This window comes from Canis lupus, chromosome 7 (assembly GCF_048164855.1).
Source record: "Canis lupus baileyi chromosome 7, mCanLup2.hap1, whole genome shotgun sequence".
Lineage (NCBI taxonomy): Eukaryota > Metazoa > Chordata > Mammalia > Carnivora > Canidae > Canis > Canis lupus.
In genome coordinates this window covers 66664396-66676914 of record NC_132844.1, presented here as the reverse complement: position 1 = coordinate 66676914, position 12519 = coordinate 66664396, and the positions used below count along the sequence as shown (strand labels likewise).

Genomic DNA, 12519 nt, shown 5'->3' with positions numbered 1-12519 from the left:
TGGGCAGGGCTCGGCCGCAGGCGGGCAGCGGTGGTCCTGGAAGCTGGAGGGGGCGCGACGGGAGGGGTCCGGGCGGCGGAGGCCGCGGGGCTCCAGGGCCGGGCGCGGCGCGGCGCGGGGCGGGGCGGGGCGGGGGGACCGGCCGGCGGGCGCTCACCTGCAGGACACGGTGATCTCCACCTTGGTGGCCGGGATGCTGCCCGCCAAGGAATCGAACTCGCTCAGCGACGCCATGTCCTCGGGCTGCTCCATCGCCCACCGCGCCCCCCACCCCCAATTAGTCAATCCCTGCGCGATTCACGCCTCCTCCAAAGCGACTGAAACCCTGGGCTCTCCCCCAACTCCGGAGCCGGCGCTGGGCGGCAAAGGGAGGAGAGAGGAGCGCGAAGAGGGGGCGTGGGAAGTGAGAGAGGGAAGGGGGGCGGAGGGGAGGGAGCGGGGCCGCGGCGAGGGGAGGGAGCGGGGGCCGCGGCGAGGAGGCCGGGGGCCCGCAGGGGGCCAGGTGCGGGGGAGCCGGGGCGCGGCGGAGGGAGGCGGAGGGGCGCGGGGAGAGGTCACCGGGAGGGACGCGCGGCGTCGTGGAGAGCGGCGTGCAGCTTCGGGGGGACGAGGGGGTGCGGGCGAGGGAGGGGGCGTGGGGGCCGGGGCGGGCGCGGGCGCGGGCGCGGGGGTGGCCGGGCGCCGGCAGCGCGGAGCGGGGACGCCGGGGCTGCGCCTCCTCTCGCGGGGTCTGCGCGCGGGCGGCAGCGGGGCTGGGGAGCCGGCCGCGGCGCCGCCTCCTCCCCGGCTCGGGCGCGGGCTCCCGGGCGCCCGGGCTGCGGGAAAATCAAATGTGCCCGAAGCCGCCGCCTCCCGCCAGCCGGGGCGGGCTGCGTGCGGGGTCCGCGAGCGCCGGAGGGGGCGCCCGCAGGGGCCGGGGCGGGGCCGCGGGCGGGGTCTGCGCACGGGTGTGAGGGTGTCGGTGCGAGCGTGAGTCTGTGTGTGCGCGTGTGTGCGCGCGTGGCGGGCGTGGGGCCGCGGCTCCAGATGCTGGAAGCCTGGGGGGGGGGTGACAGCCGGAGATGGTCCCGGCCGCGCGCGTCTCCCTCTGCGCCCACCGCCAACCCCCTCAGGGGTTTCCTACTGGCAGAGGGAGAGCGGCTCGTGAACCGCGGGGCGTGTTGGAGGAGGGCCTGCGCGGGGCTGGGTGGCAGCGACGTGCGCAAAGGAACCATCCCCGCCCCCCGCCCGAGGCTCGAGGGGCTCTTTGCTGCGGGTGCGCCCCACGGAGCGGGGGGGCGGGGCGAGTCTATAAGCAGAATCCCATCTCTTGGGCAGGTGTGTGGGGGCCACCCCAGGGCCCAGAGGGGCCTCCTCGGTTTCCCAGGCAGGGCCGTTAGGCCTAGGCAGGGCCTGTGCATGGGTGCCCCCCAATCCACCTCGGGCGCCCTCCGGGCCTGGCGTCAACCACCTAAGCCACCCGCCAGCTCCCTCCCCATCTCCGGCCCGTCGTGACTACTGGCTGAGCCAGCCCCTGGGGTCTAGAAGCTTCCTCTACCAGACTGAGAGGGTGGCTGGAGCCCCCTGGGCTCCCATCCAACCAGCACCGCGTGGAAGGCTGCTGTGTGCCGGGTTCTGATCCCTGTCCTGGGACCGAGGGGACAGTTGAGGCACCCCTCAGCTGGGGCCCCCTCCAGAACCAAGCCCTTCGTGGCCTCAGGGCCCGACCGGCCCCACCCTGCCTCATCCTGGCCCTCCCAGACTCGGGGTCGCCACGCTGTGGCGTCTCCCAGGGGCTGCACGCATAGACTTGGCTCCGGAAAATCCCCCGCAGCCCCTCCTCAGCCTCCGTGCAAGTTGTGCTGAGCTGGAGCCCGCTTTTCCGCGCCCACCGCCCGACGCCGGGGAGGGAAGGGACCGGGAGGGGGGGTGCGGGGAGGCCTAGAGCCTGAGGCTGGACCCGGGGAAAGCCACGCCCTCTGGGCCCTGCCTCAGGCAGCTGGGTAACTGGCTTGTTGAGATTGTTTGAAGTCAATTCCCAGAACGTTAGAAACAGCCAGAGTCAAAGATGAATATAAGAACACATTCCTTGACCTAGGTTAAGTGTTTTCCTTTTACTCGGGGGTTCAGGGTGGACTCCTTCTGCTACCTGAGACCCACACCAAAGGGGCAGAGGCGGCTGGGATTCGCATGGCAGTGGGGCTTGCCTGGGTCTGAAGGCCCACCTCCGTTTGGATATGTGGCCCCATCTCCCAAGAGAATAATTCAGGCCAACTTTCCTGAGGGAACCAATACTGGGCTCAGAATTTCTATGCCCTCCTCTCCCTCCCACCTCCCACCTCCCACATACCTGTCCTTGACAATGTTCCAAACATACTTGTGGAATATGTTATCCATTCATTCCACAGGTATTTACTGAGTACCTACTGTGTGTCTGGCCCACTGCTAGGGCCACTTGGGAAACTTCTTGATAATCAACCATTCTATTTTCAGAGAGCCTACCGCAGGCTAGAAACCATGCTTAATTCTTTTTTAAAAAATATTATTCCCGGGGCAGCCCTGGTGGTGCAGGTCCCAAGGCGTGATCCTGGAGACTCAGGATCGAGTCCCACATCAGGCTCTCTGTATGATGCCTGCTTCTCCCTCTGCCTGTGTCTCTGCCTCTCTCTCTCTGTCTCTGTGAATAAATAAATAAAATCTTAAAAAAAAATATTATTCCCATAGCATAAAATTCACCATTTAAAGTATACAACGCAGTGGTTTTAGAATCTCTCATAAGGGCTGTGTATGATTTTAAATTCTCAAAATATAAGTGTGAGGCATTACTATCCACATTTAATAAGTAAGGAAGCTAGTGTCAAGAGAGGCTAAGGAACTTGTCCCTGAACAGCCAGGTGGGAACTGACAGAAGAATTTGAACCCCAGTCTTTGGGACCCAAGTTTGACCGCCTCTTGGGATGGGGCCAGATGATGGTCTTTAAAACCATATATGAAATCAGGCCATGTTGGGGAGGGCAACCATAGGGAGCTATTGCAGGTTGCTCAGCCGGTGCATAGTGAGACTGAAACTCTACCCCGTTACTTTGTTATGTGACAGCATCTGGGCTAGCAGCCCCCAGGCCTTTCTAGAAGGATTCTCTACTTGTCTATTTCTCTCCATTCCCTCTCAGTCATTGCATTTCCACTGCTGGGTCTTTGGCAAAAAAAAAAAATTGTTTTGGGTACCTGTTCTGTGCCACATGCTATCCTAGGCTCCGAGAATAAAGAGACAAATAACATGTTGTCCCCAAGGAGTCCTCAGACTAGTAGGGGCCCCAGGACATGCAGACAGATAAGCCACAATGCAGCAGGAGGAGTGCCTTGGAGGTAGGTATAAAGTCCCTGGGAACAGAAAAGAGTGGCCAACAGTTTTGCCTTAAGAGTGGAAAGAAGGGAGGATCAGGGGAAACTGCAAAAAGAGGATCTGGGGGTGCCTAGGTGGTTCAGTTGGTTAAGCGTCCAACTCTTGATTTCAGCTCAAGTCACGATCTTCGGGGCATGAGATTGAGCCCTGCGTCAGACCTTGTGCTGGGCATGGAGCCTACTTAACATTCTTTCCCTCTCCTTCTGCCTCCCTCCTTCCATGATCATGCACGTGTGTGCTCTTTCTCTCAAAAAAAAAAAAAAGTGCTCTTGAAAAGGACATTGGAAATGATGTCTGTTTGGTTCCCCCAGAAGCAGACCCTGAGAGAAAGGTTTGAATGTGAATAGTTAGCTTTGCACAGTGGCAGTGTCATAGCCAATGAGGTTTATCGGAGGAGCGATTATTGCTAATTGAATGTGAGTAGTTTATTTGGGAGTTAAAGAAACACTATGTGGGGAGGATGGGGGTAAGACAGATAAGTAGGCCCTACGGGGGGTTTATCAGGCCAGTTATCCCTGAGCAGCTAGGGCTCATTCCCACAGAGGAGCTCGGGCAAATTATGTAGAACACGCCTCAAATTTAGCCCCGTAGAAGGGTGAGAGAGCAGGGTGTGTATACACCAGCGTTTGTCGGTGGTTGGCTCAGGGGCTGAGGGTCACTGTTTTGTGGGGGCAAGGGGGAACTCCCGGGTACTCTGGCCTAGCCAGCACAGAGTGGCGAATGCAGGTTCAAGAGGCCAAGAAAGCTTTGGGCAAAGGAATGCAAGTGCTGCCAGCAGGTTACGGGGCTGGAGCGCACTGAAGTGGTAAAGATGAGGGCATTGCCAGAAGAGCTGCCGCCACAGGTGACGAACCTCTGCCCGAAGCACAAAGCTGAGCAGGTGCTCCTGGCAGACAGCCAGCACGACCAAGGGCCAGAGAGCCGTGTTGGGGGAGCTTGGTGTGGCTGGGCCGCCGGGTAAAGGTGGCAGCAGTAAGAGCGGGAAGCCAAGAGGTGAGGGGCCATGGCACCAGGCCACAGGTCTTGGCCTCTTCCAGGCACATGAGCTTTTCAGAAGGGAACGCTGAAGGATTGCAAGACACTCCTCGGCTACATGGTCAACAGAGTGAGCCCCAGAATCCAAAGCTTGCTGATCAGGCCCAGGGCAAAATGCTCACAGTCCTTGCTTTTTTTTTTTTTTTTTTTTTTTTTTAGTCCTTGCTTAAATGAAGTGCCAGTGGTTCAAAAGCAGCCAGCAGATGTGCCATCTGATGGGTCATTTCTCCTTTGAGGGCTACGCTAGTGCCAAGTTACTGAGGTCCCCTGTGATGTTGAGGCAAGCCAGCCGATAGGCCAGCAGGTGCTGCAGACGTGTTGTCTGGGCCTGGTGGCCAGATCAGAACCAACCACGGCCCTGGCCCGCCCGGCCACGTAACCAGTACTCATCCCTCTGATTAGGAACTGTGAGCACGGAATGGGCCATGCCCAGAAGATCTGGAATAATCAGCATCAGCGCTTTGCCTTTGCCATCCAAGACTGCAAACACGCTCTCATCTGACCTAATCTGCGGTGTTAATGATGGCAGAGCAATTTCGAGAGGCAACTTGCAGCATTGATAAGAAGGAGAGGAAAAGCACCGCGGGGTATATGAGGCAGAGATCTTCACAGCGAAGACAGCTGCTGCCCACCCTCTCAAGACACTTCGTGTAAATGCTGCCCTCAGATCTGCCCTGTTTCAGACTTGTGATGGTAGGAGAAAAAGGACACAGAAGAGCAGAAGGACTATGCATGCGACAGGGCAGTGGGGGCTGCCCATACCACACCTTAGAATAAACTAGAAAAATGTGTTCTTTACTCTAGGGACATGAAACTCTGAGCCAGACAGGGCACATGGCTTGTTGAGCAGAGTGTGGGCTGGCTTTGAGCCTCCACTTACTCCCTTGGTTGGGTGTCCTTGTGCAGTGAATACCCTCCACCTCCATACATGGCAGCCCTGAAGACAAAAGGAAAAATAGAGGGCACAACAGAAACCTGAAACCTCCACGGCAGTACAGAGGTGGGAAAGATGTAGTGTCTGATTCCATCCATTAATAGAAATGCTAGAAGGGGCTTGGAGACCATCTAGCTAAACCCCTTCATTGACTAAGAAGCTTAGAGAGGGAGAATGATGCACTCAAGTTCGCCTGAACTCTTTCCTCCCAATAAGAAACTCCACCAATAGCAGCAAGGTCAGGGACCCAAAACAGTGAGGACCCGCCTGAGGTGTGGAGAGAAGCCCTGTTCTGTCAGGGTGAAAGAAGCAAAAGCCAGCCACAGAGCTCGCCACACCTCCAGTACCCATTCTTCCCAGAGGGTGGCAGCGGTCTTCCAGCCAGATGCCCTACCATCCCAACCTGAACTGCACACTAGCCCTCCCTCCTACTTCTCCCCAGATCATAGGGCCAGCTAACTGGGTCCATGATTCACTGGGGCAAAGAGAAGCCCCAGGGCCCTTCTCTGCCAGCCCAGCAGCCTTCTTGCCCTAGGATCCACCCCTCCCACCACCCACCCTGCCCTGGCATCTATGGCAGCCCAGTGGGCACTAGCTTGCTCTCATGTCTCTTGCTCTCTTCTTCCCTCCACCCACTCATGCTTTTCCAAGTGAAGGGCACCTCCCACCCAGTACAGTCTAGCTACTGGAATCTTCACAGCAGCATGGGATCCACTTTAGATGGACCAAAGTCATCTAAAGTCTAGACCAAAGTCTAGACCGTGAGACCAAAGTGAGGTTGTGATGTTCCTCTGCTGGAGATCCTCCCCTGGCTCCCATTTTACTCTGTGGTAAGAGGACTTACTGGGCTATGGGCTCTGTCCCCTCCCTTCCCTGTGATTTCTCTGACTTCATCTCATCTTTCTCTTCACCTCACTGACTGCGCGCCAGCCACACTGACCTCCTTGTTGGCCCTGTAACTCCTTTCTCAGGACCTTTGTGTCCTGCTGTTCCCTCAGCCCAGTCCCTCAGGTCTCTGTCCAGATGCCCCCTCTGCATGGAAGCTTTCCTGGCCATCCTAGCTAACACAGTACCTCATTACTCTCATCCCCTGACCTTCTTTATTTTCCCTTATAGCATTAATCTCGTCAGTTTCTCACTAGGATTTAAGTTTTATGCAGGCAAGGACTTGGTCTTGTTCAGTGGTGCACTCCCGTCCCTGAGACAGTGCACGGTACATTGTGAGTGCTCAGCTTGTCAAAAGACTAAATGAGGAGCACCTGGGTGCCTCAGTCAATTAAGCATCTGCCTTTGGCTCAGGTCATGATCCCAAGGTCCTGAGATGGAGCCCCACCTCAGGCTCCCTGCTCAGTGGGGAGTCTCCTCCCTCTCTCTCTGCCTCTCTCCCCAGTTTGTGCTCTCTCTCATTCACTCTCTCAAATAAATAAATAAAATCTTAAAAAATTAAAAAAAAAAATAAATAAATAAAATCTTTTTTTTTTTTTAAAGACTAAATAAAAGTCCACCCTTTCCCTCTGAAACATCAACTCATTCAGGAGGACCTTCGGCCTCCTCCTACTGGTCCCAAACAGAGCCTGTCTTCCCCACGACACACATCTCATCTAGCCTTCTGTCCAGCAAACATTTAGTGAACATCTATAATGAATTCAGTTTGACAACTGTCAGATGGCGAATCTCTGGGCCCCTAGGCCAGGACCACAGAGAAGAGGAGGGATTTTTATATATCTCTTTTTTACCAAGAAGCTGCCATATACTAGGCATAGCAGGGGGAATTTAACATGTCACATATTTAATCCTCACGTTAACCCCATGATGCTACTTACTGTCCCATTTGGCAAATACTCCCCTGTGCCAAACCAGCTGTACAAACTAGCTGTGCTAGTTCATCACCAGGGATGTAGAAATGAGGGAGACCCAGTCTCCTCAGAAGCTGTCCAGTGGAGTTAAAGCACCTACTTTGAATTACTGGTTCTAGAAATCTGTAGAATAATGGGCACTATCTGCTCCACTTTACAGATAAAGAAACTGAGGTCCAAAGTTGTTCAGTACCTTAACCTGCCCAAGCACACACAGGTAAGCAATGACAGGATGCAGACCCAGGACTGTGTGGGTCCAAAGGCCCAACACCATCGGGCCTCTTTCCCGTCCTCCTTCAGCGCCTGACCAGGAGTCTCTAGCTCCCAGCCCCTCACTGGTCTGCACCATCTGATCTGTGCTCAGGACCATGACCCTTACACTTCTCACTTTGTCCAGTGTAGACCTCACAGTCCATCACCTTCCCTCAAATAGGTAACCCAGTATTCAGCTCAGTATTGTTAGTTACCATCTTAGAGAGCTCAGCACTGCCGACTTTAAAGATAATTCAACTTGCCTAGACTTTACAGACCTGGAAAGTGAGTCCTAGGGAGGAGAAGAAATTCGCCCAAGGTTGTTCTGTTGAGAGGCAGTAACTAGAAATAAAAATGAATGGGAGCTCTGATTAGAATCAGTCTCAGGCAGCCTGGGTGGCTCAGTGGTTTAGTGCCACCTTCAGCCCAGGGCCTGATCCTGGAGGCCCGGGATCGAGTCCCGCATCGGGTTCCCTGCATGGAGCCTGCTTCTCCCTCTTCCTGTATCTCTGCCTCTCTCTCCCTGTGTGTCTCTCATGAATAAACAAATAAAATATTTAAAAAAAAAAAAAAAAAAGAATCAGTCTCGGGAATCTTCTCTCACCTTGGCTTCTTCAAGAAGAGATGGGCCTCCTTGACTTTCTGTTGATCGATAAACACAAATATGCCGTCTCTGGGCCTTCCACAAGAAAAGCCAGGGTGATTGTCCACCTCCCCACCACCCACATTGGGCTTTTGCACCCAACCAGAGTCAGCTGCACCTGGGTGCCACTGGCCTTTCCTCCTGCCATTTCCTTTCTGCCAGGCCCAAATCCTCCCCATCTTTCAAGTATTACCATTTCCAAGAAGTTAGAATGGATTTTCCTAACCTTTCTCCTTTCACAACTCTTCTTAGGTAATTTTTTCCCCTCCTCTCTCCACTAGCAGGGAGTGTGCCCTGCAGGCCTTGGACCTTGGTCCTCCACAGCCTGGCCTTTCCCCCAGGGCCTCAGCCTCCCTTTCTTTTCACTGGACTTAATTGCATTTGAATACATTACTGCCAGTCAGCCAGTCTGCTCCTGGGCCTCCTGAACTCTTTCTCCACTTGATGGAAGCCCATTTCCTCTTGTTTGAGCATCTTGGGAAATGAAGAGTGAGTCCTCACATTTCTTCACAAGCTCCAAAACAAATTGTGTCCCTCTCTGAAGTCCCAGCCTTCCACCGACACACTTGTCACGTTCCTGAGTGGCATGTGCAGGCCTGGGTGAGGGACAGAACAGCTCTATTTGTACCCAAGTGGCCTAGATTGATTCTATTTGCAGAAACCCCTCTCAGTTCTCCCCTGCCCCAGTGGCCATGAGTGTCCTGGCCACAGGACTCTTTGCCCCTCCCTACCTCAGGCTGACGGGTGCAGGGCTACCATTTCACCGAAGCCCTCAGATTCTATCACCATCGCTCCTTAGCACTTCTTCTGGCTGTACCTGTACTGGGGTGGCCTGAAGAGCCACTGAGGATGAAACACTTTTTTTTTAAGGTCGAAATTAATTTTCATGCCAAGCTGCCTGGTGTTTGCTTGCCTGGCTGCTGGAGAAAACTTAAACATGCACAAAATGCCATGAGATTGGTTTTGTGCAGAAGCTGAAGTCCCAGTGGCCCTGCCCCTGGAGCTCGCCTGCTTGCATCTCCAGCTGTCTGCCATGATTTCCCTGGGTTTTATTAACTCGGGGCCCTGCACTGGGAGAGGAGCTCATCAGACACACTTCACATCTTGCCTCCTCCACCCCTGGCTAAGAAAAGTTGCCCTGATTACGGGAAGTATGTGTTCCCTGGTTCTCTGATAATTCTATCAGGAGCCAGGGTGAGGCTCAGGTGTCAGGCTCCCAGAGCTGCTGCTGACAGCCTCAGAGGCAGCCTGCCTGCAAGCTTGGGGGCCGGAGGCAGAATGCCTGCTTCTGCATTCATGCTGTGACCTTGAACACCTCATTGCATTTCTGCTTTCTCAAGTTCCCCTAGCTTAAAAAATGGGAATAATACCCATACTGCCCTCCCCTCCGAGTTGGTGTGAGATTCTAATTAGCTGAGGATGTGCTGGGAGCCACCAGGGAAGAAAAATCACTGAAGTTTAGACAAGAGAGGGGTTAGTCCTCAGGCTACAGATGGAGGCTTGGGGACGGAAGCCGCCATGGTCACACAGTGACCTGGTTTGAATACTAGTTTCTGTTTTTTGGGGTTTTTTTTTTTTGAGTGTTAGAAGAGAGCAAAGGGAGAAACCAAACCCATGGGAGTTTAGAGGATGGTGGAGGGAAAAGAGTAGATCTCCCAGCTTAGCCCTGCCAACTGGGTGGAATCTTCACCCATGATGTGGATGCATCTATGAATGAGATGTCATAATGCCTTGTTCGCAGGCCTTCAGAGAGTCAGTGGAATAATATGTGCAAGGCATCTGGCACCTGGTATGTTCCCCAAATGCAAGTTCCTTCCCGACTCTTGTTTTATCTTAAACAGCATCACAAACACTTTCAAAAAGGGAGGCACAAAGAGAATTTTCTCTGAGCTGAATGTTGCCAAAAAGACAATTGTGAACCTTGGATTCCCTTTCCTTTGGGGGCTTTTCTTATACAGTGAATGTGAAATGGCCATTTTCCCTGTCAGTGTAATGAGGAAGGAGAAATATTGCTTCTTCCTCCTCCCCCACGGCTTCTGCTATACCAGAGCTTCCTCACAGGTACACGTGGGCCAGCAGCTTTTAATGGAGCTGCGGTAAGATCCTCAAGGAGAGGAAAGTGATTTCTGTGCGATTCACTGAGTTGTGAGGCTAATACAGTTATGATCCAATAAACACACTGATTAGGGTCATTTGGGCTCCCTCCCCCCTTTCCCTCCTGCTGTGCCTCCACAGGCCTGGTTCAGGCTGGTGGGAAGGAGCTTAGAGACAGCCAGGTCTGGAGCCTCCCCAGCCAACTCTGCCAGGGGGCACTCCAGGATGCAGCAGTCAGGTTGGACAGGCCAGCCTGCAAGGCAAGAGACTCAGGTTCTCAGCCCTGCCCGCCACCAGATCATTCTCTTTTTCTCTATGTCCTCTTCCTCTCCCATATGCCAGAAGTGGAGATAAAAGGTCTGAAATTGGGATCAGAAGTTCCCAAGGTCAAGTCCTAGCCCAGCCTTGTACTAGCCACACAACTGTGGAGCGGATATTCTATTCATTCATTCATTCACTCTGTACAAGGTTTGATGCTCCTTACCTTTGATTTCCAGTTTGCTTCTCTGCAAATGGGCATACAAATGCCCACCTCAGAGACGGAGTTGGGGGATTAAGAGAAAAATACAGATAAGAAGCTTCCATGGAGTATGGAATAAAGGCCATGACTTTTCCTTTCAAGCTTCCTCCTGTTGCCTGATTCTATAAAAATATTTGCTATTACTGGGCGTGAAATAGGGCCTCCAAGAGTACTTGTTGAATGAGTGAGTTCAGCTGTGAGTCAGAATATTAAGCAGCTAAATGGGAACTGGCCCTGGATAACGGGGCATGCTACAGAGCCAGGCCCTGCGGTTTCAAGGCCTCTGCCTGTCATGCCACGCACAGAGGGCTTTCTCCTCCATCTAGACAGGAAACAGGGCTGGTCGGCATGTACCAACAGACGCATCTACTGCGAGGCTGCCATCTCAATTCTAGCCCCTTGCAGTCTGGACAGGTTCTGGTTTTCACATCTAAGGGGTGGCCCGCCTGGCTTAGCAACATCATGAATGGCAATGAATGGCAGGCCTGGCCTTCCACAGCAGCTGCAGGGCTAAACCATATTTACAGCGGCCTCTAGTGGCACATTTCCAGAACAGCAAATACTCCGTGGAAACTTGGCGACTGAAGGAATCTTCTCAGAATGACCTAGATTCAGAAATTTAGGGCTAACAGGAGCCTCGTGCTAATCTTCGCTTGACGAATGAGGAAACCGAGTTCCAGAGGGAAAGCTTTGCCAGAGTTCACACAAAAGCCTCGCATCTGTCTGTCTGCAAACTTTGCCCCAAACTGGCCATCTCTGGTTTCAGTTGCAGTTAAGGAATTGTGAATTTTACCCACTTGGAAGAACAAAGGGGGATCCAATTTCTAAAATGAGACCAAGCCAACCTTAGAGTGAGACCCTAACATGTTTTCTTCCCCTGCACTTTGCTTCTCTCTTATCTGTAAAAGAATGTTGCTGGAAAATCCCTATCTTGGCATTTACCTGGAGTAGTAACCTACTCTGTAGGCAACAAGGCTCCGAGGCCACGAAGCTCTTTGTGGGCAGTAAACTCCGCCACTCGAACAAATGTGCTTCTCAATGTTTCCTCCTCCACAAGCTGCAAGAATGTGGTGCCAGAAGGGGCCACAGTGATGGCTCAGATTGGTTCGAGGATCTGTAGGTAGGAATAGGAATCATTTCCCTTCCGCGGGGAAAGCTATTTTGACGTATTCTGGAGACACAATCCAAAAATAAATCAAGCTGAGGACTTCCAGAGGGCTTAGTTGGAAAGGCTTTGCTGCCACACCAGCTAAAGCCTGGGTCTGGAGATGGGGTAAAGCCCGATGCGGGACTCGATCCCGGATCCAGGGATCACGACCTGAGCCAAAGGCAGGCGCCCAACCACTGAGCCACCCAGGCATCCCAAGCATCTGCCTTTGGCTCAGGTTGTGATCCCAGGGTCCTGGGATCTTGTCCCACATCAGGCTCCCTGCTCAGCAGGGAACCTGCTTCTCCCTCACCCTATGACTCCCCTCTCCACCCACACCCCTGCTTAAGCTTTTGCTCTCAAATAAATAAATAAATAAATAAATAAATAAATATTTAAAAACGGGGGGGGGGGGCATTAGGACACTGTTTCTAAAAGCTTAATCTCAGCAGCCAAAGCCAGAAAATGTTGAAGCTCACCCTGCACTTTGAATCTCTTCATCCTTCCAAGACCACCACTGCTCAGGAAGGCAGATCAAGTTATGGTGCTCACTGCCCCATGCTCTGAGGAAAATCTCCCCTACCCCCACCTCCAAAGTCATATTGAACAAACACGACCTCTGGGATCTCACTAAAGTGTGGTGTCTGGATCAGAAG

At 53.6% G+C, this 12519-nt stretch overlaps 1 protein-coding gene and 1 pseudogene across 3 annotated transcripts in view; one reads left to right on the top strand and one right to left on the bottom strand.

Moving 5' to 3' along the window:
* Positions 1–577, bottom strand: part of CPNE5 (copine 5) — a 90156-nt gene extending 89579 nt beyond the window's left edge. Inside the window, exon 1 of one of the 3 annotated variants that reach the window (XM_072833237.1) lies at positions 158–577. In XM_072833237.1, coding sequence (XP_072689338.1) covers positions 158–252 — 95 coding nt within the window. In that variant the 5' untranslated portion in view covers positions 253–577. The remainder of the gene's footprint in view (positions 1–157) is intronic. The other 2 variants (XM_072833235.1, XM_072833236.1) reach the window with 2 other exon arrangements.
* A 3154-nt stretch (positions 578–3731) lies between these two features.
* LOC140637470 (U4 spliceosomal RNA) lies at positions 3732–3798 on the top strand (annotated as a pseudogene).
* Positions 3799–12519: the final 8721 nt, after the last annotated feature.